The 27,778-nt window shown below is 38.6% G+C and overlaps 1 protein-coding gene across 1 annotated transcript; it reads right to left on the reverse strand.

The window, feature by feature from the left end:
- Positions 1 to 214: 214 nt before the first annotated feature.
- CHRNA1 (cholinergic receptor nicotinic alpha 1 subunit) lies at positions 215 to 25,954 on the reverse strand. The gene is made up of 9 exons (XM_001376625.5): positions 25,752 to 25,954; positions 17,196 to 17,341; positions 17,020 to 17,064; positions 15,787 to 15,896; positions 13,752 to 13,947; positions 12,372 to 12,609; positions 4,466 to 4,689; positions 887 to 1,126; positions 215 to 547 (listed from the first exon to the last, which is right to left on the reverse strand). Exons 1-9 carry the CDS (start codon positions 25,792 to 25,794, stop codon positions 416 to 418), a joined length of 1,374 nt encoding a protein of 457 aa, XP_001376662.1. The 5' UTR covers positions 25,795 to 25,954; the 3' UTR covers positions 215 to 415.
- Positions 25,955 to 27,778: the final 1,824 nt, after the last annotated feature.

Below are 27,778 nucleotides of genomic sequence, written 5' to 3' on the forward strand. Positions count from 1 at the left end.
AGGTTTCTACTATGGATTGCTTTGTGTAAATCAAATGTTTTATATAAATGGAACTGTGATCATTTATACAAAACATTTGATTTATACAAATGAGGAACCTGACAGCCAATTAGAGACTGGCTTTTTGAATAATGTCACAAGCAAAGTCCTTTCCCATTTCTCAACTTGGTGTGTGTGTGTTTTAAACTCTAAAAGAATATCTTCAGCAGAGAGATTTAGTATGCCAACTGGAATTGTAATTTCTTCTTAAGGTCCAGGTACATTTATTGAAAAATTTTCACTCTCCTGTTTGGGTACAATGGGAGTTAAGGAAAGATAAATGAAATATTAAGTAAATGAGAGTGTTTGAAGTTAGGTAATTTCTTTTCTTCTATCTCCTCCTTCCACCTCTGCTGGAAGAGCTCAGCTTTCATATTCATCCTTGCTGATTTAACTCAATGAGCCGGCCAGCAAACACAGCCAGGGTTCCAATAATACACACCAGCATGAAGATACCGAGGAGAAGGTGATCCATGACCATTGCCACAAACTTCCACTCCTCAGCAGCCTATGATGGAGGAAGAAAGTGTTAGAATAGGAAATCTTTAAAATAATTACTGATCTGGTCTTCCTATGATCAGTGAGTTAGCAGACCTCATATCATTTAATGCTTCTTGCAGAGCTCTTTTTATTTAATTTGGAGATTTCAAAGCACTTAAAAATTATTAGTTGACAATTATTATCCCTGACTCACAAATGTGTGACTTTTAATATATGGCTTTTGAGCTCACAAATGTAAAAATGTGATGAATTTTTTTTTATTATATTCCTGAAAGCCAACCTGCCCACTAAACCTATCCTTAAGTAGAAATAAATCATTTTTAAACTCTCAAACTATAGTTCTTACATTATTAGATTCTTGCTCTGATTTCATGGTTTCTGCAATGTATTTGACTCCCTCAATGGCACTCTTCACATCAGGATGTTTGATGAGAGGAGAATGGAAGGCCATGGTTTGGGGTCCTGGTTTCCCAGATATCTCAGAAATGTCAATGTCCTCAGTAAAAATCTTCTTCTCCTGTTTTTCTCTGGATGGACGTTTCATTGTCGAAAAGAACATGACATTTGGGATGGTGTGAATGAAAACCTAAAAGGGGAAAAATATTCTTTAAAAGATTGTATCAGAAATGACCCTTCTGAAATGACTCTGGGGACGAACAGAATGTCAGAGTTAACAATGATGTTCTGCAATTTAATATGCTTGCCACTGGAGGGAATCTGTTCTGCGGAAAGACCTGCTAACTCAGACTTCCACTGGGTTTCTCCCATTTCTTTTTATTGAGAAAAAATGCTATATAAATCTCCTAGAGAGTATTTTAATACTCTGGCACCCCAACTCCAACAAAATCCCTTTATATGCCATAAAAAGAGACATCATTCATTTGGATTACGGTGTGGTTCTGTCAGAAAACCCCAGGATGCTTAGTTGTTTTTTTTTTTAACACATTTTAAAATTCCTTCATGTAAAAGATTCAGATTTAGATCTTCCCCATCTTATATAACATGGGCATTTCTAAGACAAGGAAAACAAAGTAAATTCCACCTCCACTTGGTTGCTTTGTATGGTAATGGCCCCATGGAAGATGCAAGAAAAGCATCAGTATTAGAAACACTCCCCACAAACACCACACAAGATGAAATATCACCTGAATGTCATGTGAATGGGGACACATCTATAAGGGAAGCTGCTCCCATTTCTTGAGGGTCCTCTGGGACAGAATGGAACGTGAAGGGTGGAAATAGTTAGAAGCAATGAAATCTTGGAGGCAGCTAGTGTTGCAGTGGATAGAGTGTCAGGCTTGAAATCAGGCAGACCCATCTTTCTGAGTTCAAATCTGGGCTTCAGACACTAACTGTGTGACTCAGGGCATGGCATTCAATCCTGCTTGCCTCAGTTCTCTCATCTGTAAAATGAGCTGAGAAGGAACTGCCAAAGTACTCTAGTACCTTTGCCAAGAAAACCTCAAATGAAGTCATAGAGTCAGACACTACTGAAACAACTGAACGGATCATAAAGTCTAAGAGTGACAGATGGCCTGGAATGCAGTCCAGCCTGTGGCAATGACCTGGGGTATCCTAAAAATCTTCAGTACTCTCCTTGGAATACTGAATACCTGCTGGGACTTGGACTTGTTCACCTTCTGCTTGAGGTTTGTATAGGCTGTTTCCTGGTCTCCTTAACTTTCTCCCCAATGTCTTCCCATATTCTTTGGTGCATTTCAATCACTTCTCTCTCGGTTCTTTCTCCTGCTTCAGTTTAAAATGAGCAGCAGGGTTTGGCACCAGGAGAATTTTGATCTCTTTGAGGAAAAGGTGTCATATAGCCCCAATAGAAATCATAGAAGAATCAAAAGAATTTTATTTATATATGTATATATGTATACACACATACACACACACACATAAAAGCTCTTTATACACCTAAGGCATTGTGAGAACATTGGCTATTATTAATTATTGTTATTATTGAAATAAATTGAAATATAACGCCCTTTAAAACCCTTACCTTCTTTCTTAGTTTCAATTTTAAGGCAGAAGAGTGGTAAGGGCTAGGCAATGGGGTTAAGCAACTTGCCCAAGGTCACACAGCTAGGAGGTATCTGAAGCCAGATTTGAACCCATGTCCTCCTGACTCTAGATCTGGCTCTCTATCTACTGTGCTACCTAGCTGCCCCTGTACACGGGCTTAAAGAGATCTTGTTTATTTAAGAGCTAGAGAGTTGGCTGGATCTGAATTCAAGTCTCTTTTCTGCTGCAGTCTAGCTGGGTGGTGCTGAAAGTCTAACATCTAAGGCTAATTGCAGAGAAGGTGCCACCCAGCACTAGTCTGAGGGATTTTTCTTATTGGAAATTTCCTGTACCAATGAAATCACAGATCTAGTCCAATATGCACAGATCAAGATGGGATCTGTGATGAACAGTTTGGGGAACTCTTGGGTCATGAAATTCTCTTTCCCAATGCTGGTTAGCTCCCATTTTGCTCACATATTCTGTGAGAGTTGCTTAGAGCTCGGTGAGGTTAAGTGATTTCAGAGCTAGGATGTGGTAGAGAAGGATCTTAATCTAGCTTCTCTTGGTTTCAAGTCTGATTCCAGAAGTGGCAAACACATTGTCCACTGCAGCAGTGCAGCTGGCAACACTCCATACTACGGTCTAGATTAAAATGTAGTTGGGACATATAAATAAATAAAATTATAAGTAAATAAAAAATGTGACAATAAATGTTGTATATGTATATGTAAACAAATACATACATAAAAATCAAAATAGAAACAACATATAATGATAAATAAAATAACAAGTGAATAAAAAATGCAATAGAACATTAATAATGATAGTATGTGATTTTCTATGTTAATATACAGTCCATAGAAATGGTTCCATGGCCCCAGTTTCTATTCTAGTTTGATGTCACTAGGCTATCCATGACTCCATAATTCCTCCATATCTTTTAAAATATTGTATGTCAACAATAATAATAACTGGCATTTCCATAGTGCATTAAGGTGGGCAAAGTGCTTTAAAGAGATGATCTTATTTGACTCTTCTGAAACATCTGTTAAATCTACATGATATGGAAAGTAGAAGAGATATAAGGGGAAATCTAGGCAAGGTAGAAATAAATCTACATGTTCAAACTGTTCACTACTTCCAAACTCCCTGTAACCTTAATTAACATTTTTGACTGTCTTCCATTGTGAGGCCTCCTATATAAAACCATTCTCTGGTAGCCCCTGACTTCTTGTCACCATGCTGATCCCTGCAGACTTCCTCCTTGTCTTTTCATAGAGAAATTCTTCCTACTTCTTTTTTTTTTAAACCCTTACCTTCCATCTTGGAGACAATACAAGGCAGAAGAGTGGTAAGGGCTAGCAATGGGGGTCAAGTGACTTGCCCAGGGTCACACAGCTGGGAAGTGTCTGAGGCCAGATTTGAACCGAGGACGTCCCATCTCTAGGCCTGATTCTCAATCTACTGAGCTACCTAGCTGCCCCCTCTTCCTACTTCTAGCCTCAACCCTAGACCTGATTTGTATCACTCAACAGGTGGTCCCATTCAGCAGAAATTCACTGGTTTCTACCAAGAATATGATAATAAAAAGTTATTTTAAAAGTTTCACAACTTGTGGGTAGGAGGAGAAGGGATATTTAATCATTTCTAATAAGAAAGATTCTTTAAGATTATAATTGAGGTGGGATTTTCAACTCATGTTTTCTATCTCTCTGAGATCTATATTACATGTTTTAGGCATGTTGAGAAAGAAGTGAAAAAGGCTCTCACAAAGATGAACCAAGAAATAATTTTTGGTTCTTTAATATCAGAATTCTATCAGCTTTGAAATATTATGTTGGACTTACAGATCGCCATCATGAATGAACATCCTTCTGATATTCAATACAAGATATTTGGAAACAACTCCACTCACCTTCCTCACCCATTCAGGCATGACATGAGTACTTGGAGAACGGTGGTGAGTGTTGATGACTATCACTGTGATGACGATTGATGCGATGACAAATACCATGGTGAACAACATGTATTTCCCTATCAAGGGCACTGCACTGGAAGTGGAGGGGATCAGCTCCACAATAACCAAGAGGAACACAGTCAAAGAAAGTAAGACAGAAATACTCAGAGTCATCTTTTCCCCTGAAAGAAAAATGAAAGAGAGACATAGTGTGACACAGAAGTTTAAATTTTAATCATAAGAAGAAATTGATTCAGAGTAGGATTTCACAGATCTCAGGTAATTGTCATATGCAAAGAAAAACTTGATTTGACTTTCTTGTACTTTCCCTACAGCATCCCCTTTATAAGACTGTTGAATCTAGGTCAATTTGCCAAATTATTGGCTTTAGACCATTTGGTTATAGATGAATTAACTTGTTCATTCTGACTAAGGGCTATAGTAAGTGGTGTGGGGCAGCTAGGAGGCACAGTGGAGAATGTGCCAGACCAAAGTCAAGAAGACTCATCTTTCTGAATTTAAATCTATTCTCATATACTTACTAGCTGGTTGACCCTTGGTAAGTCACTTAACCACGTTTGCTTAATTTCCTCATCTGGAGAAGGAAATAGCAAACCACTCACATAACTTGGTCAAGAATACCCCAAATGGAGCCATGAAAATTTGGACACCGCTGAAACAACTGAACAGTGACAATGAAATTGGTCTATATTTAAGTTTTGGACCTCTAAGGAAAACTTTACCAAGATGATCTTTAGTTTAGAGGCCCCCAAACATCCTCCTTTGTGGAGCTTTTCTCCTGTTCCCAATAAGATACTATAAAATTTGCTAGGGTGCTAATTCACCTATGAAAATAGTTATTCCTTTGGAAACTGGGGCAAATCAAGGAATTGGAAATAAAATAAATAATCATGGTGATTCTGTTTCTTTCATCCCACATGTGGAGAGGAAGCACAGATCTCTAATGTAATATAATGGAAAGAGAATAACAGTTGGAGTCAGGAACAAAACATCTGGAATAAATTTGGACAGATGGAAAGGGAATGGGACATTTACAGTGACCCTGGGCAAATTATTTAGCTTCTCTAAGCCTCAATTTCCTCATCTGTAAAATAAGAAAAATAATCTATGTAATACCTATCTCTGAGTATTTTGCAGAAACTCTTGCATAACTGAGTTAGTATTATTATATTATTATCATATAGTATTATAAACTTATTATCAGTTAGTATTGTTATAAAGAAGGAGCTTGACAAAATGATGATTTGACCATGCCAAGAAGGCCTCCTTTTCCCCTACCCCTGAAGTTGTGTGTATCCTTAGTTTTTAGTAGAGCCACCCCCAAAATGACACATGTTAATAATTGGAAAGGGTCTAAATTATCTATTGAGTCTAGCCCATACATGAAAAATATCCCCACAATTATATACTGGATAAGTGGAGATCTTTGGACCTTATTGGTAATTTAAAAATGTTCTTGTCTACCTTGGAGGGGTTTGTCTTTCCACAACTTCCTTTAGAGTTTTTCATAGGTTAAAAAAGTTTTTTTTTAAACCCTATACACTTTTTTTCCCTTTAAAAAAATCCCACATACTACCATCCTTTAGCACATATATTTTTTTCTCTTATTCAGGGTTACACAGCTAGTAAATATTTGAGGTAAATTTCAAATTCAGGTCTTCCTGACTAGTCTCAGTGTGCTACCCACTTTACCATTTAGCTGCCCAGTGAAATGAAAATACTACAGTGTCCTGGAGATGATCAATTCTATTGGAACATTTAAAAAGTATTTCTTACAGGTCAGGCATTGTGCTGGTGGTTGAGGATGGAAGTCCCTGCCATTAAGGAATTCACCTCAATAAGGAAATTTTGGGCTGACTGAATAGTTTCAAAAGGAGTGATTAGCAAAGAAATCATAATTGAAGCTATGAGAGTTGATGAGTTGTCAAAAGATAGCAAAAAAGAAGGCTCAAGATAGATCCCTAGGGGATACACATGCTTAATGGGTGATCAGAAAGATGATAACCCACCAGTTGGTGGGGACCTTCCTCCTGGGCTCCTTGGGCTCTTTATATTTTTTACAAACTCTTTGCTCTCTTACCTTCCCTGCCTGGTACCTTCCACTGGAATATAATTAATTAGACAATCCCCTTTTCTACCTTCTTCTTTGACCTGCTTGCTTCCTTAGAAACATTTTATTCCCTCATTCCTTGGGGTTTTTGCAGCTAGCAGATGTGTGTCTATAGTAATTACATGAGCTCATATACTGCTTCTCTTGGATAATGCCAGGGAAAACTATTTAATGACAAGTTGCTGATAAGCATAGTACTCAGCCGCCCAGCATTAAGCTTTGAGTGACACTCTTGCTTGGCTGATCCGGTGAACTACAAATGCACCTGTGTAAGGCTTTCAAAGACATAAGGCAACAAGGGACTTGGAGAACTAGTTTTTTTCATGCTTTTATGAAGTGAGGTCTATATGAATGCCAGTTTTAGAAAAGAAATTACCTAATTTATTTTGTCCATAGCATTTTTTCCCCTAGCCTGCCTTCTTCACAGATGCCTAGGGAAAGCTGGGGTCTTCTTCACTTTCAGTGACCTGCCCTGGTAGTGCTCTACCATTGCATCTTCATACTTATGACCATTACGTCATTACAATTGCATTGTATTTAATGTATACCATACTATTAAGATAGAGATAATCTGGTATACTGGATAGAATGGTGGGCTTGGAGTCAGGGAGACCTGGCTTTAATTGGTCCTTATGCTAATGATAAGTTGTATGACCCTGGGGTAATCACTTAACCCTCCATGTGCCTCAGGTGAAACTCTAGGACTTTTCTACCAAGTTGTAGATTGATTGCCATTTGTGTTGCTGTAAGGAGTTCCCATAATAGGAGTTCCCCACACTGGTGAAACCATAGCTCCTTCTCTCATTATTTATGGCACTTAAGATAGGCAGTATGCAAATGAACATAGTGCCTAGCCAATTCTGAGAAAATAGATTCCAATCTTGAGCATAGCAGAAAGACTATCAACTTGACTTCCCATGTATATGTGTGTGTATATACATGTATAGACAATAAATTATATTTTATATAATAACATATGATAAATAAAATAAATAACATAACTATAAAATACCATATTTACATATTATATGTGTATATGCATACAAAGAACTGTCTCTTTCTCTATTTTTTTCCGAACTATAATTTCGTTGTGTAGAGAAATCACAGCAAAAAAAAACTCCCCTCTAATATGATTGGGGATGTAGACTCTAAACAACCAGACTAGTGTAAATATCAATAAAATGGAAATAGGTCTTGACCAATGACACATGTAAAACCCAGTGGAATTGCTCATTGGCTATGGGAAAGCAGTGGGAGGAGGGGAAGGACAGAATGTGAATCATGTAACCATGGAAAAATATTCTAAATTAATTAAATAAAAATTTCCAAATAAAAAACAAAAACAAAAACAAACTCCCCCCTCTCAGTACAAATTGGTACCTGTCTGCAACTTATAGTTCAAGAGAGTTACCTGTGGGCATTGAGATTTAAACTGAATACCTAAAGTCACCCAACCAGTATGGGGCAGATATAGGCTTGAATCTAGGTCTTCTTGATGCTAAGGCCAGTTTTTAAATCACTAAGGATGCTGACTCCCTCTTAAGCAGCAGTTCTCAACCTCTCAATTTGTAGCAATGAGAATACATAATGCATATCAGGTATTTACGTTCCGAGTCATAACTGTAGCAAAATTACAGTTTTGAAGTAGCCACCAAAATAATTTTTTGGTTTGGGGTCACTGCAACATGAGGAACTGTATTGCGGGGTCATGGCTTTAGAAAGGTTGAGAACCACTGCTCTTAAGTCTATAGCTGTGTTGGCAAACCTATGGCACATGTGCTGGAGAGGGCTCTTCCCTTACCCCTCTCCACACATGCCTGAGGACATTTCTCACATTACCCATCCTTCTGCCCACCAGATCAATGGGAGTACTTCCTTCCTCCCCTGTCTAGGTTAAAGCAGGGGGCTCTTATATGGTGTGAGGGCTGCAGTTTGGGCACTCAGTCTCTAAAAGGTTCCCCATCACTGGTCTACAGTATCCAGTATTCTCAGATGGCCTCCCATTCAAGTACTAACTAGACCTGATTCATGCAGATTTCTACTTAGCTGATGAGTGCAAAAAATTTGAGCATATTAAGGGTGGTATGAGGGCAGCTAGATGATGCAGTGGATACAGTGTTGGGTCTGGAGTCAAGGAGACCTGAGTTCAAATACAACTTAAAGGTCAGGTAGATGGCATAATGGGTAGAGCTGAAAGGTTTGAGTCAGGAAGACTACTCTTCCTGAGTTCAAATCTGGTCTCAGACACTTCCCAGCTTTGTAACCCTGAGCAAGTCATTTAACCCTGATTGCCTAGTCCTTGCCCTTTTGACTTAGAATTATTACTAAGAGAGAGAAAACAAAAATTATATATATATATGTTAGGGCTTTTGCAGTCAGCAGATGTTTGCTCACATAGTTACTGTGCTCTGTGTTTGTGTGGGTTCATGTGAATTTGTGTATGTGTGTGTGCATGAGCTGTTATTGTTATCTTTCTCAAGTGTCTGGCTTGCTTCTAATCCAATTGAATTTGATTACTAACTAGTGCTTTATGTAGAAACCCCAGCCCACATCCTTGGAAATTTCCAGCCCATGTTTTCAGTTGAGTTCTTGAAATGTTTCTTGTCCTGTTTTCCTACTGGCTCTGGAGTGTTTGGAAAGTGGATGGGGTTGGCAGAACCCTTTGTCATGCTTCTTGAAAAGAGAAGGCCCCCAATTTCACAAGACAGGATATCCCATTGTCTTGAAACACCTTCTTAATAAACAGAGACCAGGGCCTGCTGGGAGAGTACAGGGAAGGGAAGGGAATGGGTTTACTTGTTTGAGATGCAGCTACATTGGAACAATATAAGATGGCAGGCAACTCAGGGAGGTTGAATCTCCTGGTCTAGTGGTACATCGCACCTCGTCCAACTTGGAGTAGTCAATGCTGATGACAAGTTTACTTACCATTTTTGTCCTCAATGACCTATGTGACTTGATGGTCCCACACCAGGCTCTAGAAGATAACTGAATGGCTTCATGTGCCCATTCTCTCCCAAGCTTTGTTCATGTAAGCACTAAGTTGTAAACAGGATATACATGCTATGTTGTCTTCTGATTTAACAAAAGACAACATCAAATGCTCGACTTTGCTACAGGGACATTTACAACGAGGGGATGGTGGCAGAGCAGACAAGCACCAACCTCCAAGTACTACCCAGAAATGATCCTAAAATTCTCCTTGAAGAATAATTATAATAACTAAATCCTTCTCCTGGAAGAATAATTACAATAACTAAATCTTCTCAAAGAAGTCTTTTTAATTCCACAACTTAAATCAAAGTATGCTTTTATCTTTTGGCCTTTTGAAGTACAAATTAGGCAAGAATCCCAAATAAGTAGAATAAGAATTGTGTACTGACTTTGAATCCTCCCTGTGATACTTAACAGCTGTGCGACTGTAACAGATACCTTCACTTCTTTGAGCCTCAGTTTTCTCATCTGTAAAATGGAGATCATAATACCTGTAGAAGCTACCTCTCTGAGTTTGTCATGAGATAATATATGAATGCTATGAGATAATATATATGAAGTACTTTGTAAACCTTTAAGACCTATATAAATGTGTTATTATTATTACAGACAGTAGTAATCCAGGATTACTCAATTTAAGTAGTATCTAATTTTAAGCCTTATATAAATATTATTATTATTATTGTTATTATTATAGATAATAGTAATCCAGGAGTACTTAAATTAAGTAGGACTCAAATTTAAGTCTTATATTAATATATTTTATATTTTTGTGGACAGTAGTACTAGCATTCCTGGAGTATGTAATCTCTGTGAACCTCAGGTTTCTCATTAGTAATAATATTAGAATTCCTGACCTCTAGGCTTACTGTGAAGAAAATGCTTAAAGTGATTGTTGATGAAGCCTGGAAGTTGAACTAATGTTACACACACACACACACACACACACACACACACACACTTTTTATATTTTAATGCCACAAAGAATACATACATACCAGTAGTAGTTGATTAAAATCATTAAAAATGGCATTTCTCATTATTCTGGTGAAAAATTGGCCTTTGATCAGGGTCACAAGTCCATATCTCAACATTATTTCTAGAGGGAATTCTATATTTGACACATATGCAAATATGTAAATACATATTATATACATATACATATATATGTAAGTGTATGTAAATTTCTAGTGTCCTTTATCTGAAGTTTTCCTTTCACAAAAACTTCCTTTTAAAAATGTTTATCTTTCCTTGTCTGTTATAAATTGCTGATAAGTAGTGAGCAGTCTGGCATACACACTTGCTGACACACACACACACACACATTCTTTTCCCTGTGGAATATATTTCTGGCTTGATTCCCTGGTAGGGGCCAAGCGAGTTGGCCATGCTAGAGTGTGGGAAAGAACTGGCAGCTAGGGAGTATGTGGGTTTATTTGTCTCAGATATAAAGGGCAAGAATGTTAGCTCCTGCAAATAGATCTATTAGGGCTGCTGTTCAGGGTGTGTGGTGAGACAATGAAGCTGTAGATCACTGAGGCCATTTTTAGGAAGACTTTTCAAGGGAACCTAGCAATGGAAGAGTTTGGTAACCTGGGATGAGGAGAAGAGAGTGAAAACATCACTTTAAAAAGACTAATTTGGGGGCAGCTGGGTGGCTCAGTGGATTGAAAGAGTCTGGTCCAGAAATGAGAGCACCTGGGTTCAAATATGACCTCAGACACTTCCTAACTGTGTGAACCTGGGCAGATCACTTAACCTCCACTGCCTAGTCCTTGCCATTCTTCTGCCTTGGAACCAATAAACAATATTGATTCTAAGATGGAGAGTAGGGTTTAAAAAAAAGACTAATTTATTTTTTCATGTGTGGGATTTTCTTTCTATGTTCTATGTGGTCTCCTCTCCTAGCTCTCTCCATTTCCCCTCTTCCTGTCACTCACAGGACTGCCATGAGTGACTAAAAGAAAAGGGCAGGGGCTAGACTGAGAAAAGAGAGTAGGAGGAAAACAGGTCAGTGAGAAGGCAGGGTGATCCAGAGCTGGGATGAGTATGTGAGAATACTTATTATCAAAGTCAGAGATTTCCTGCCTGGAATCTGGTGGCCTGAACTGTTTCTACTCTTTTTATCTAACCAGGGCAGGATACAGAATTGTCTTCTTCATTTGGGAAACTTTGCTTGTTTTGTTAGGCTCAGATCACATTAATTTTTTCGACTATCTTGTAGTACCACTGACATATTAAACTTGTTCATTAAAGCCCCTGGGCCCTATTCATGCAAACTGTTTTAGCCATGTCTTTCCCCATCCTATACTTACGTGGCTGACTTTTTGAACCAAATGCTATATTTTCAATTTATCTCTATTAAGTTTTGGCATATTAGATTCAGCACATTGTCCCAGCCTGTCAAGATCTATTTGGATACCAATTCCGTCATCTACCACATTAGCCATCCTTCTCCGCTTCCTGTCTTTTCCATATTTGATAAGCATCCCATTTGTCTGCATCTTCTTCATGTCTGTCCTTAACAATGCTGTATTCGTTTGTAATAAGCCCTAATGCTTTCTGAGGGGGATGAAAATTTGGTGTCTACCTATCTATCTTTCTTTGTTAGCACTGGAAGGCAAGGAGCACCATTCTTTGGCATATTACTCAGTAGGATGACTCTTGGTTGCTTTCCCTTGAAATAACAGCAGGAGACCTATTAACATATTCAGAAATAAACTCAGCAGATGCACCTACCTGAATCTGTAGGCAGGTAGAATACCAGGCCAGTGAGGAAAGAGAAGAGTAAGCAGGGAATAATGACATTTACAATGAAGTAGAGAGGCAGACGCTGCATCACAAAATGGTAAGTGATATCCAGATAGGGGGTGTCAGGGCAACAGGCATAAAAAACCCAGTGTTTCCAGCCCCTCGATTCCTTAATCACCCATTCACCACTCTCCATAAAGTTGCTCAGATCAGGCCGGTCATTCTCCTGGAAGGGTGCAAAGGAAATACGAAGGCTTCTCAACAAAATAGCTAGGAATAGAGGCAATATGTCACAGCCAGTGGAGAGGCAGTATGGCCCAATGGAAGAAGCACTGGCTTGACCAGCAAGATGCCTAGCTTTTACTCCTGGCTCTCCCTCTCATTAGCTATGTAACAGGTCATTCAATTTCTCTGGGCTTCAGATCACATTTTATATAGTGGTTTAAGGTGTACAAAGTGCTTTCGTTATAATGACCCTGTGAAATAGGCAGCATAAGTATTATTCCATATGAATATTTCATGGAGGCTCAAAAATATTAAATGGCTTTCCATGGATCACATGGATAGAAAATGTCAGAGGCCAGAACTTGAAATCAGCTTGTCAGATGCCAAATCCAGTGCCATATTAAAAAAAAAACAAAAAACAAAACCAACCCTGCCTTCCATCTTAGAATCAATATTGTGCATTGGTTCCAAGACAGACGAGTAGTAATGGCTAGCAAGGATAGTTAAATGACTTGCCCAGTGACAGCTAGGAAGGATCTGAGGCCTGATTTGAACCCAGGACCTCCTATCTCTGGGCCTGGCTCTCCTAGCCCCCAGTTGTTCCCAGTGCTATTATTTTTGACAATGGCCCATGGTTACATGTAATTATAAGTTAACAGACAAAGCTCTCCCTGGAGTTAGTCAACTTTGTGTTATATTGGGTCAGGGTGGACATAGCCAATAGAGTCCAACCTTCATCCTCTATTTGGGCATTAAAAAATTAATCCATGGCACTTGGATGACCTCTTCCATGTTGAACTTAAAAGCACCTGTAGTCCTAGAGATCCATGAATATTGTTTGTGGGAAGGGTTGTTATGCCATTGGTATAGGAATAAGTGATGAAGATTCTCTAATGGTCATGTAGCCACTGATTCTTTAGCTGGAGACAAGACTCTGCTCCAGGGGCTTAAGTGGAAAGGATACCTTCAGGATCCTCTATCCAAGTTTAATAGTAATTCAGAGCTGGTGGGAAAAGGGACAGTGGGGAGATGGCTATTTTGTGAAAGACCCTTGCATTTTCCCCTTGATCCTGGCTAAAAAAATATGGCATCATGTTTCCTCATCCCCTGTTTTTAATCTCACCAGTTCCAACCACTGCTTACTGGATTAATGGCAACCACTGTGCCGTCATAGGTCCATGTGCCCAGTTTCATGCTGCAGTTCTGCTCGTCAAAAGGAAAATGGGTAACTATGATTTCACAGTAGCTTTTAAAGATGGCTGGAGGTGTCCACGTGATGTGTCCGGTGTAGTCCAAGAGCACTTTGGTGAACTTGACAATGGCAAAGTCACCATTGGCACTAGGAATGAGAAGAGAACAGAAAGGAATAGTGATGAGAAATTAGCAAATGATTCTTTCTTTAAAATTAAGTTGCAGAGATAGACAACAAACTTATTCAATCTGTGGCCCTTTCCCTCTCCCTAGGCTTTGGAGATTTGGGCAATTTCCCCCTGCTTCTGCTTGTTATCATTCATCTCTGGGCTCCCTTTTGCCCATTTCACATAGCTAATCAGGAGTTGGCTAGAAAAAGACAGATTTTAGTTTGTAAAGGATGTCCGAGTTAAACATTCACTGTACTTCAAATGATGGATTTTATAGTGTGAAATGATGTGGTTTCAGGTTCAGGAATGGTTAAGAAAAACATATGATAAAAAAAGATTCTCAAAGTTTGGAATCTCCAAATCTCTTTCTTGTGCAGAAGTCATAAGAATTAAAAAAGATGTGCAATACACGAGATAGCTCAAGAGATAGTGTTGGAATTGAAATCCTGCCTTCGACACTTATTGTCATATGACCCTGGATAAGTCACTTAATTTCTGTCAGTCTCAATGTCCTCATTTGTAAGATGAAGATCATTATAGAGCCTAGCTTATGGGTTTCTTGTGAGCATCAAATGAATTTGAATATAAGTATTCATACATATGTCACTTTGAAAATCTTAAGTGGTATTTAAACATTGGCTTTTATTGCTGTTGTTGATAACTTGACTAAAAATTCTTTAATGTTATATTGCTGCCTGCCTCCAAATCTCCATGCTTACAAGTCAAAAGACTTCTAGTATTTCCCTCATAGACGTCTCACTGTCATCTGGTTTTGGAAATGCTAGTCACCTCTGAGGGAAGCTCCCATCTGTAGCTCCTGAAGCAATACATGCAGAGGTATTAGATAAGCTAAACTTCTCTTTTCCTGTGAAAACATCAGTATGTCCTCCTGTATGTATTTTCCCTGAGTTAGTTTATCGAGCTTGTCAAAAGCACCATGGGATTTTAATGGCTTCTTTCTGACTATTACTGGAAAAAGTACTTTGCCTAAGATACTCCTGCTATCTCAGCATATTTGTCCCCAAAGGTTACACAAATGATTAGGTAATTTGGCTGAGCTTGGGATCCAGGGATAGTAAGCAAATATGTGGTAGAAAGTTAGACTTGGGGAGTGGCTGCTTTAAAGGGCATCTTTTGATGCGATGACCCTTCCCACTTTTCCTGCTAGGCAGGACACAATACCCAGTCTCCTCTTCCCAGTCCTTTGTGGTATAATGGCAGACTCTACATCCTTGAGCCCGACATTGAATGCTCCAGACTAACAGGGATGCTCTCTGAAATGAGTGTCTTGTGACAAATGAAGGGCATATGATAATGAATGTATCATTATATCTGAATGTCTAGAATCACATTATCATTTCACAACATGAAGTCCATCATTTGGAGCAGAATGGATGTTTAACTCTGGCATCCTTTGCAATCAACAGCACTAAATGTCTTGGGATGATGTGTAGACTGTGATGAATAACAGCCCTGGTTCAGGCCTGTTTGGTAGAAAGGGCATTTAATTCCAAGGAACTCACATATATAGAGCTTGGGTTCTTTGGACATTTGCCATAACCTCGTCAGTAGCTCTTCAGGATTAAATGTCTCCCACCCTCCAACCCTGATTCAATTTGGCTCCAATCAGGGTTACTATTCATAACATGATGTACCATATGGCAATCAGCATGGTAACTTCATCCTTTCTTTTTAAGATTTATTTAATGTTAACATTGCCGAGCAGTCTAGCAGGTGCAAAGCCAAATGCAGACTTTGCATTTTGGCTTTCTTTTGGGATTCTACAGAACAATCTCTGGTCTGTCCATTTTGCTTACTTGTTATAGAGAACAAGGTCTGGGCGCCAGATATTTTCAGATGGAATGTGAATTTTTTTCAAGCCACCATATTCTTCTGGATTCCATTTTAAATTGTAGTCTATCCATTGCTAAAGAAGAAGAAATTTAGCCAGTTGAAACACTGCTCACAGTAGTATAAATGAATCTAATGCTGACAAGAGCTATGGATGGCCACTTTTCATTCAGACATTGTGCTTCTGTAAGAAAGAGTTCGAATAAGAATTCAGTTTTCACTTTAAGAACTTAGAATGACTATCAGCTGAATATTCTCTTCATGCAAACAGCATGATGAAAAGAATGTTGAGTGATTATTTATCCTGTTGAAGACCTGGCAGGTCCTGAAGACAAACCTCAAATCATTGACCAGTCAACTTAAATAGCAACAAATAGGAATGAAGTAACATAAAAGTTACCCAGTTAGTGGCACAGTGGATAGAGCTCTAGGCCTGGAGTTGGAAAGACATGAGTTTAAATTTGACCTAGATACTCACTAACCATGAGACCCTAAGCAAGTCACTTAACCCTGTTGGCCTCTATAAAATGAGGTGGAGAAGAAAATGGCAAACCACTCTAATATCTTTGCCAAGAAAACCCCAAATAGGATCTTGAAGAGTGAGACATGATTGAAAACAACTCAAAACAACAATGACAACATAAAAGTATGGGTTTGAATTAGGAGAAAATCCCCAACTTGTCCCTAGAATGAAGACAGAGAATCTCTTTCCCAGGAGACTCTTTAATATGGTCTATTTTTTTCTGACCCAGGATAATATCAGTTAGTGTTCCCTAACTTGCAGACAGGGAATTTGTCATTTCCAAAAAAAATTAGAGAGGAGCTTAATATTTCTGGGCTAGAAATCAAAAGAATTCTTAGAAGCCTAAAATATTACATCATGAGAGGATCCCCAAGAGTTATCCAACACAGGAATTAATTTCCACATTGAAAAAATAAACTCACCTTTATAGTCTTAAAGAATAGCTACAATTTAAAGCATTGGTCCAGAGAAGATGTAGCAGCAGCTCCAAGGCTACTGTATCTATGTAGAGAGAGCAGTGGGAAAATTCATCCTTTAGTGATCAAAAGAGGTAATATAAAAGTAGGGGGCCAGATTCCTATTTCCTTACAACTGATCATCTTTCTCCAAATTGATTTTCTTTGCACCCAAAAGAATGTGCTGGACTCAATCATAATCTAAATGCTTTCTGGATTACCTGTTTCAGACGAACATTGGTGGTCACAATTTGATTTACTTCATCCTAAGAAAAAAGGAATCAACATTACTTTGGGAGGGGAAATGGGCAAGGTAAAGGGGAAGAAGAGGCAGTGAACTGGGTCTGAGGATATGTTCAAAGTAAACGTGAGTACTCCTGTTATTCATGCCTCATACCACATTGATGAGTTGAATAAGCTGCAGGCCCACAGTGACCTGCACTGCTTGCCGATGATCTTCCACTGGCCTCACCACACTGTTGTAGTTTTCAAATAACTTCGCTACCAGCCGGGTTTCATGTTCAGAGCCCAGGATGAGACCAGCTGTAGAAAGTAAAAGACACTGTCAGATTCCCCCCAACCACTGTACCGACATGGGTAATTGATGTGAAACTGACTAATGGAATGGCATGCTAGTAGTCTTGCTAAAGTGATCCATAATGAGGCTATTTACTGCCTTAAATTCTCTGAAAACAGCTGCTGGAGTAGTCACTTCTCCCAGGCAGCAAAAAGTAATGTGGGAATCTAACACTTGTCCTTTGGGCAGGTGACATTCCTTACTAAGGCAGTAGAATAGAACTGGCTTCTCAATATGCAAGATAGTGATGATAAACAATAATAATACTGATTCCTAGTACTAAAAATGAAAGTCAGGCTCATCATTATCTAATTCAACCAGTCAATTTAAAAGTATTTATTAAGTGCTGACTATGTGTCAGACATAGTGCTAAATTTTGGGAATAGAGAGAATGACAAAAACAAGCAACCAAAAAATCCCTGCCCTCAAGGAGCTCACAATCTAATGAAGAAAATATAAAAATAACTATATACTAACTATAAATATGAATATATACATACAAAACTATGTTTATATGCTCCATGTTAAATATAGCTAAGTAACATTATTTTATAAATGATATTTTAAAAATTATAATTTTACATTTTAAAGTATAATGTAAAATTTTAGTTTTAAAATTATAATTTTATATTTTAAGTATAATTTTATAAATAAAATATAATATTCATATACACATACACACATACATATATACTGAGGGTAGTTACTGGCATTAAGGAAAGTAGGATGACAATTAGGTTGCAAGCATGGGTGTCTGGTATGCTGTTGTTCCCTTCAAAATTAATAGGAAAATTTGGAAGAGTGAGCATTTAGGACAAAGAAAAATTAGTTTAGATTGGGACATTTGAATTTAAGACCTTTATAGAACATCTGATTTGAGATGTTTAAAAGACAGATAGAGATGTGAGATCATAGGTCAGGAGAGAGGCAAAGAGATCTGAGAATCATCTACCTTGTGATGATAATTGAATTCATGGGCAATGATGAGATTGCCAAGTGAAACAGCATAGAAGAAAAGATAGCTCTGGATTTCCTTTGGGGTTTCTCATGGTAAACAGGTGAAAGTTGGATAAAGATCCAGCAAAAGAGACAGAGGAGTGGTTAGACAAATAGGAGAGAGTACTTCCATAACAGCTAGAGCCATGATGGCAAACCTATGACACATGTGCCAAAGATGGCACACAGAGCCTTCTCTATGGGCATATGCACTGTTGCCCACCAGAGTTAGTTACTAGAAAGACAGAGGGACTTGGGTGGAACTGCTCCCTTCCCCTCTTCCCCACTCCAATGGAAGTGCTTACTCCCTCCCCTGAGAAATGCTCTCAGACCACTCCCCTTCCTTTCTCCCTCCTCAGTCTGAGATAAGGCCACCTGTGTGTGTGTGGGGGGCAGCACTAGTCTCTAAAAGGTCATTAGATTTTTCAACTAAGATATCATTGGTAACTTTGTTGGGTTCCCCCCCAATATTATTTATTTTTTTTAAAGAATATTTTTCCATGTGATTGGGGAATGGCTGAACAAATTGTGGTATATGATGGTGATGGAATACTACTGGGTTATAAGGAATGATGACTTGTACAATTTCTATATGAACTGGAAGAACCTCCAGAAATTGATGCAGAGTGAAATGAGCAGAACATTGTGGAACAATACAATGAAATGGACTTTGCTAATACAAGACAATCCTAAGGGACTTATGAGAAAGAATGCTATCCACATCGAGAGAAAGAACTGTGGGAGTAGAAACATAGAAGAAAAACAAATGACTGACCACTTGTTTATATAGGTATAGGATTTGGGGTTTTGGTTTTAAAAGATTATTACGAAAATGGATAATATGGAAATAGGTATAAGTGATAACATTTGTATGACCCAGTGGAAGTGCTTATTATTGGATCCTGAAGTGGGGAGCATAAAGGAGAGGGAAAGAAAATGAAATATGTAAACATGGAAAATATTTTTTTGGAAAAATATTAAAAAAATATTTTTTAAAAAGCACATACACAAAAGAATATTTTTTCATGGCTACATGATTTATGTTCTCTCCATCTCCTCTTGCCTCCCAGAGCTGATAAGCAATTCCACTGGCTTATACATGTCTTATTACTCAAAATCCATTTCCATATTATTCATATTTGTAATAGAGTAATTAAAAAAAAACACAAGCCCAAATCATATACATTGGTAACTTTGGAGGAAGCAGTTTCAATTAAATGATGAGGTCAGAAAACAATAGAGAGTTAAGAAAGTGAGAGGAAACAAAGGAAAAGTAGCAATAATAGATGGCATTTGTAGCCTCAAAACAGAAGTATATGATCATAACTAGGAGAGATGGACAGATCAAGGGAGATTTTTTTAAGGATAAAGGAGACATGAGTGTTTTTATAGGCAGCAGGAAAACAGCCAGTAGACAAAGAGAGATTGAAGATTAGTAAGAGTAGAGATAATAGAGGAGCCAATCTTCTGGAGTAGATGAGATGTAATAGGGTCATGTGAACTTATAAAAGGGCTTGTCTTGATGAGGAGAAGGACTACTTTTTCATGTGAGGCCAGGATAAAGGAGAAGATCTTAGGGGGGATGGCATCTGAGAGATGTGAGATGAGTAAGAGGGAGAAAAGGAAGTACTCAAGAGATTGTGAAACCCTAAACACTAGTTTGCTGTTAATTCTTGTGTCACTTCAAACTTGGAGGACTTTGTAATTTCATCCTGGCTTATAACCTCCACCAGTGCAAACTACCATGTTGTAAGAGATGCTTTGAACAATTTCATTATGAAGTCGCCAACTTTCAGGAGTCTATTTTCCTCCAGACTAGTTTTCAGATGGCACATGCAGTATGTTGCAAGGCTTAGATCTAAAGTCTCTCTAGGATTGTAGGGCCTTTTGGAACTTGTGCTGCTCCCCTGGAAGGTTCTTTAAGGTCCCAGGCACTTCTGTGCCATGGAAAGCCATCTTTCTCTGTCACAGAAAGCAAAATTCCCTTAATTTAAGGCATCTCAAAATTGGTCATTATATTGAAATTTAACACATATATATACCTTGTTGGCATGGGTTCCAGAACTCTTTTTGAAGCATAAATGATGACAAAGGATATTATTACAATACAATTAATCCTATAGCTTCATCTTGTTTAGTTCTGAAACAGCCACCAGTCTAATATTCAGGATCACATGTACAATTTGCTCAGTGTACCTCATCTATAAAATGAAGATAAAAATACCTCAGATGATAGAAATAGAGTGCTTTGCAAACCTTGAAGCACTATAGAAATTTTAATTATTATTATTTTTTGTTAATAGAAGTAAAGTGGGCACATTTTCTTTCCCTAGACCTCAAGCTATCTGCAGAAACAGATGTCCTAAATTAGAAGATGGAATCTGGGAGCTCAATAGGTCCTTGAAAAGTTATCTGCGTAACAGACAGAGAGTGTCTGCATCATCTGGGACAGACATCTGCTTTGCCAAATGTGTTGAAATTATCCTTTATTCTGATTTCTTGCTTTTTGAACTTCTACTTTTCTCTTTAGCCAATGGTCTGTTGTATCTTGTCATGCCTCCCTTAACTTTGAGTTGACTGACTAAAACCATAGCTTCTTCAGAACGTGGAGGGCTGAGATAGTTGCATACGTACATATTGTCTTTCCTCACAGGGTTGGCAATTCTGCTGTAAGGAAAAGAATTGGACTTTTAAGGATAGAGGCAGTATCTACTTCCTCCTTCCTGGTTTGTTTTGCTGGATATAACTAAGTACTGCAGTGCATTGCTTCATGGGTATAATGAAAGCTACCATTTATATAGTGCTTATTGTGTACCCAGGACTGTGCCAAGCACTATTCCAAATATCATCTCATTTGATGCTCAAAACAACCTGAAAAGTATGTGTTATCAAAATTATAACTTTATATATGAGGAAACTGAGGCAAATAGAGGTTAACTGACTTGCTCAGCATATAATTGAATAATTGCCTGACTCCAGATTTGAACTAATGTCTTCCTGACTCCAGGCCCAAAACTACCCACTGTGCCATCCAGCTGCCCCTTAGACCAGTTCCAAGTGCTTTTCCATTTTTACACCAAATAAAAATTGGCACTTGTTTTATTTTCAGAAAAAAGTGAAAATTCTGTATTTGGGCATAATTTCCCAGTGTTAAGCCTATGGCTTCGTCTATGTTCATAAGCATGCCTAATCTTTAAGACTCTAGGGATGTGAAAAGAGCCCCCAGAGTGAACTCTGAATAGCTCTTACATATGCTACTCATCCAACTGCTTGATTTCAATGGGACTTAAAAAGAGAATTTATTGTGGGGTTCCATAGCCCTCACTTTTTATAATTCTTCTCACCGTTAAGAATAGAACAAATGAAATGATGTGCCCTTCTTCTTGGTTATCCAGGCCCCTGAGCCATGGGAGGGGACTGGCAAGCCAGGGTAAGCATTTTTACCTGCTTTTTTGATTGCAAAGTGTGGTATTTGAAGAGGCCATTGGTGTTATGGTATTGCCTTGGCGTTGTATGTTGTGTTGTTGTTGTTGTTTTTAAGTGACTGCTTGCTCTTAATAAATAAATAGGGGCCAGGGATATATGGTGGAGAGCAGAGGATCTTCACTGTGTCATGAAGAAAGGTGAAGACCATCATCATTGCCCATCAAGGAGGAGAGAAGAGAATTCTGAGTCAAGGCAAAGACTATTTGTGCAATAATTACCACTTTCTCCTCTTCCTCTCAAAGTTTTTTTCCCTAGCAAGCTACAGATATATTCTGTTCTTTCTAGGACAGTATTCCAGATGTGTATTTTTGAAGAGTCCACACTTGCCTGGATGTTAATTAGAAGTATTAAAATTCCTCCCGTCCTTTTTGGCAGCTGAGATTGTATTTCTAAAATCTTTGTTGTTGATGCTCATTATTGCTGTCGATTGGTCAGTCTTTCCACATTATTATTATACACGGCAACATTTGTTTATAAGTACAGTCCTTCCTGACTGAGTAGATAGTATTTTTTTGTGGTTTAGTCACTTTTAAGTTGAATCTGACTCTTCATGACCTCATTTGGGGTTTTCTTAGCAGAGATATTGGAATGGTTTGCCATTATCCTTCTCCAGCTCATTTTACAGATGAGAAAACTGAGGCAAACAGGGTGAAGTGACTTTCCCAAGGTCATGCAACTAGTCTGTCTGAGGCCAGATTTTAACTCAGTGCTCTATTCATTTCTCCACCTATCTGCCCCCTAAGCAGAATAAGTAATTAATACGGCAATAATAAAGTAATTACGTGCTTACTATGTGCCAGACCCTTTGCTAAGTGATGGGGATACAAAGATATTACCCCTATCCTCCAGACTCTCACATTCTAACAAGGGAACAAACATAAAAATGATTGTGTACATACAAGACATATATAATATAAATGTGAGGTAAATTGAGAAAGGAAAGGCACTAGAATCAGGGGATGGGAAGGAAAGGCCTTTGGCAAAAGCTGGGATTTGAGCTGATTCTTTAAGGAAGGCAAAGAACTAAGAGGTAGAGGAGAGGAAAGAAAACATTGCAGTCATGGAGACCAGTCAGTGAACAACACAGATTTATTTGGGAGGTGGACTGCTCTGTATGAGGAAGAACATGTAGGCCAATGGAGTAGGATCAAAGGGCACATGGAAGGGAGCTCAGTGTAAAAAGATTGGCAAAGAAGGAAGGAACCAGGGAGTGAAGGACTTTTAACTGTCCAACAGAGGATTGTGTGTTTTATCCTAAAAATGGAACAACTGGAGTTTTCTGAGTCTGGGTGAGGATAGGGGGAAGGTACCATCAATACTGCATTTTAAGAAAATTACTTTGGCAGCTGAGTGGAGGATAGATTGAAGTGGAGAGATGAGAGGCCCATTTAAAGGCTATTGGAAAATGACAGGCATGGGATGATGAGGGCCGGCCCCAGGGTGGCAGCTGTGCGAATACAGACAAAGATATGTAGACAGGAGATTTTATGAAGATAGAAATGCTAAGACTTAACAACAGATTGGCTATGTGGTAGCAAACACTTAAGTCCTCTGGGCCTCAGTTTTCTCATGTGTCAAATGAGTGGGTAGGACTAGATGACCTTTAAAGGATTTTCTGGTGACAAATCTATGACTTATGGGACAACATCTATTTATAAACTGTATTGTTCTTGGTTGGTAAGAAGTGTAGATGACATGGTAGGCTAGACCAGGAAGGGAACTAAGGCTTAAGGATTCTTGTCTCCCACTCCAGTTGCTTGGCCTGAGACATTAAGTGATAGGTTCATTTGCCTTTTTCTTGAAATAATACCCCCCAAATATTCAGTTTTCTTGAAATAATATTTTCTTCAAATACTGCCCCAAATCAGATAAGGATGAAATATCATGTCTTGAAATTATTGGAATCAAAAGTGTAACATAATTAGAACAAGATCACTCCACTCATATGATATTGTATCTGATGACTACGCAGAAATAAGCCTTCCTGGATGTTGGCTGGGATTTTGATTTTGAAAGATTTTAGAATGGGGAATGTAGCCATGGATCTGAACAAATGAACCTATTGAACTACCCTGGCATCTAATATCCAGCCTGTATTATAAAATGGGGAGTAAGTTAGTGCAAAAACATAATTTCCTGTTGATAGGTCACTCTGTATTTGAATGAATGCTTCTGACCATTTTTCTGACACCCCCATTTGGCAAACTGTCTCCAGTCTATCTATCTTTCCAGGTTAATTACACATTACTTCTTTTCATCCTTCCTCTGCCTCACCATGTTCCATTCCAGTCAAACTGACTGTTTTCCTGTTTACCAACATCACAACTGCCTTCCCACCTTAGTCCACACTGTACTCTCTCCCTGGAATGCCCTCTCTCTTCAGTGTCACCTTTTGGTATCCCTATGTTTCTTCAGGGATCAGTTCAAAGGTCATTTCCTACAAGAGATCTCTCCTAATTCCCCCATTTGTTAAAGTGATGCTCCTGAAATATCTTTTTTTATTTATTTCATCTTCAATCTGCAAATGTCTTGTTTCTCTCAGTGGAATGTAAATTTCTGTAGTACAGCATTTAGCACAGTGCTTGGCACACAGTAGGTACTTAATAAATGCTTCTGATATCAAATAGAATTGAACTTGATTCACTGAGCATGCCCCTGACTGTGTATTTATCTGACTTGGAGTGAGTCCCTTTGTGCCTCTGACCACATTCCAAAGCTAAGTATAGACTATTTTTGCTTAAGCACTGCCCATGTGAATTCTCCTTTAGCCAATTTTGTCTCTGCCAGCATCTCTAAATAATTTTCATATGCTTCAGCATTTTTTATACATGGCCATAGAATCAGAATTCTAGTGATCCAAAGAAATTTTTTTTTTCCCTTCCAAAGCAAGGAGTTGTATTGAATAAAGAGCGTACTGTACTCCACGTGGCCCAGATTGAGCTGAATCAGTTCTGGGCCTCCCAGGGTCTCCCTCATCTTAGTTCAGGCCACCTCTCCCAGATCTCTCTTTTGCTACTGTAAAAATGAGGTACTTTGTGTTTTTCCACCAAAATGGCCTACATTTGCCAAAGGAGCATTAGGCAGGCTGAGAGATAAGGAGACGTCTCCAGTAAATTTTTATATTAAGGACTTGACAAACATCTCCTATTTCCCTTGACCGGAAGTTCAGGATTTAGGATACTGTTTCAAACTGTTATGTTGTGATACATTCCAGAGCTGAATGTGGGTCAAGGGCTGTACAAGGTTTTATAGTTTCAATTCAAACTTAAAACCTCAATGCCTTTAATATCCTGGAAAAGTGAGCAGATTATGTTTTTGAGAGGGGAGAAAGGGGCTTATTGACTAGAGAGAGCTTTAGTATTGCAAGATATTTTATCTTTACAGAGAAAGTTTAATTAGAATTATTAATAGCTCTCTTTGACACATGCATCTGTCAATCAATTTCTCTTCCTTTCCTAAATTCCCCAACAGTAAATGAAAGGACTTGTTAAAAAGTATGTTTTTAGTGAAATAAATATACACAAGAGCCTAAAAGACTTAAATATTTGAAATGTTTTCATTCAATTGGGTTGAAGTTTGGTTATTAAATATTGGTAATCAGAGAAATAAAAAGACAAAGGGATGAAGGAGATTGTTTAGAGAGAAACCAGGTTCCACATTTTAAAATCTTGTACCATTCTACTTCTACTTTACTTAAGTAACTGAAACAAGAATTGTTTAGCAAAAAACTGGTTAAATGGATACTAGGGAGGCCTTAGTAGGCCAGTTTCTGGCTTAGAAAAATTCATCATTCTATATTTTGTTAGAAGAAGAGAGATACTGGCCCAGAGCCCTCTTAGACACTCCCATATGCCTCATATGAACCCAAGGAGAAAGCTGCTCTTCCACACTTACCTGAGCAAAGACTGAGAAGCAAGAGGACAGGAATGGACTCCATGGGCTAGGTAGGTGCTCTCTGTAGAGTCTGTCTGCCAGCCCTTAGGAGGGAGAGACTAAAGGACCCTCTGGGTTCCAGTTGGCTTTGCTGCTTCTTCCTAGAGGGCTTAGGAAGTGAGTCTGCAGAGCTATTGATTTATACCACCTGTTCCCAACAGTAACAGCTGAGAACTCTGGCAGCCCCATGTGTGCAGGGACTTGCTCAATCTGTGCAGGTGTCCTCTGCACTACACAAAAACCATTCCCCACCCCAAAAAATTCAGTCTACCCTCAATTCTGTAAATTAGATCTTGTTTTAAGAACACTGGGAAGCTGGCTATCTAGCAACATCCTTTAAATAAATTGAGTTCTTCTGTAAATTCCAGTCATAAACTCCTTTGGGACAGACACCTCTCTGATTTGGGCAGCTAAGTGGTATAATGGATGGAATTTTCCTATGTTCAAATCTGATCTCAGATACTTACTAGCTGTATGACTCTGGGCAAGTCCACATGAACTTTTTTGCCTCAGTTTCCTTATTTGTAAAACAAAGTGGAGAAGGAAATGTCAAACCACTCCAATATCTTTGCCAACAAAATCCCAAATGGAGTCACAAAGAGCTGGGCATGACTGAAACAAGTGAATAATAATAACAAACCCCTCTAATTTATATTTGAGAAGCAAAAGAAATACTCCATGGTGTAGTGGAAAGAGTATAACTGGGGTTCAAGTTCCAGCTCTTCCCTTTCTTGATTATATACCTTCCAACAGCCACCAGATTTTTTGGGAAATGAAAGCAGCAAGTGACAAAGAGCCATCAGGATCACTTTATTGTCCACATCCTTCATCAACTCCATTCCCAGTTCCAAAGAAGCTGGTGTTTAGTAAAATACTCTTTTGTGGCAATTACCAAGTGAAGTTTTAAGACTAGTAGAAACTATTCACAGTGTCTGCTGTCCCTGACTCCAGGGTGAGCAGGAGAGGGGATGGGGGTGGAGTGGGCAAAGACATTCATGGAACAACTGCTAGGATACTTTTCCTTTATAATTACACCAAAGAGTTTCACTTGAATAACAGCACATGGTACAGGGAAGCAATTTATTCCAGATAATGGCCTGCCCACAGGGTAAGTATTCCAGCATATAGAGAGATGGGTTTTGAACAGCCACTCCAGGGGCCCATAAAAACCAGCTTTGTAGAAGAGGTGGTCTTCATTAAAGGTTACACCCAATCAAACTCCAAACTCCATAGTGCTGTCCCAGCATGGAAGAGCAAGATGGACTTTTTTCTTCAGCAACTTAGCTAAAACGATCCACAGGCACCCTGGAGTTAACAGGTCCCAGAGAGGAAGTTCCATATGGTTGGTATATATGGGCCTTTGAGATTTAGATCCTCACAGCTCTAAATTGCTCAAAGCAAAATGCTACTTCTTACTTCCTCATGAGGATGATGCTAAGTGCTGAACAATGCAAAAACTCTAAGCCCTACAGTCTGGAATAAAGGCGTACGTACCTCACTTTAAGTAAATCCAAAACCTGAAATTGTGGAGGAAAGAATTTAGAGCTGTAGGGAATGTGAGAAGTCATCTAATGCAAACCTCTTACACTTTTCAGATGATTAAACTGAGGCTTAGAAAAGTTAAGTGACTTGTCTAAGGTCACATTGCTAGGAAGCCTTAGACTGATAATTCCCTCTAGTCCCTCTCATTCTAGAACCAGTGTTCTCTTTCATCATATGAATGAATCTTGGGATTTTAGAGCAAGAAGGGACCTTAAAGGTCATTTTGTTCAACCACCTCTTTTTATAGGTGAGGAAACTGAGGTAGAGAGGTAACATATGATTTGAGTACTGTTTTATAAGGGACAGAATACTTAAACTCTAGTCTTCTTAATTTTTCTTTTGGAAAATGCAGGTTTTATTTTTATATTTTTTCAGATTTCATGTGGATACAATTTTAGTAATTGTTTTCTGGCATTTTGAAGATTCATATTCTCTTCCTTTCTACC

Source organism: Monodelphis domestica, chromosome 4, assembly GCF_027887165.1.
Source record: "Monodelphis domestica isolate mMonDom1 chromosome 4, mMonDom1.pri, whole genome shotgun sequence".
Taxonomy (NCBI): domain Eukaryota; kingdom Metazoa; phylum Chordata; class Mammalia; order Didelphimorphia; family Didelphidae; genus Monodelphis; species Monodelphis domestica.

What these genes read in the sequence shown, in the direction of transcription:
- CHRNA1 (XM_001376625.5), bottom strand. Translation starts at nt 25,794, where the DNA reads ATGGAGTCCATTCCTGTCCTCTTGCTTCTCAGTCTTTGCTCAG. An exon ending in GCTTCTCAGTCTTTGCTCAG is followed by an intron (nt 17,342 to 25,751) that starts GTAAGTGTGGAA and finishes TACTTTCTACAG; the next exon opens with CTGGTCTCATCCTGGGCTCT. An exon ending in CTACCTGCCTACAGATTCAG is followed by an intron (nt 4,690 to 12,371) that starts GTAGGTGCATCT and finishes TTTTTCTTTCAG; the next exon opens with GGGAAAAGATGACTCTGAGT.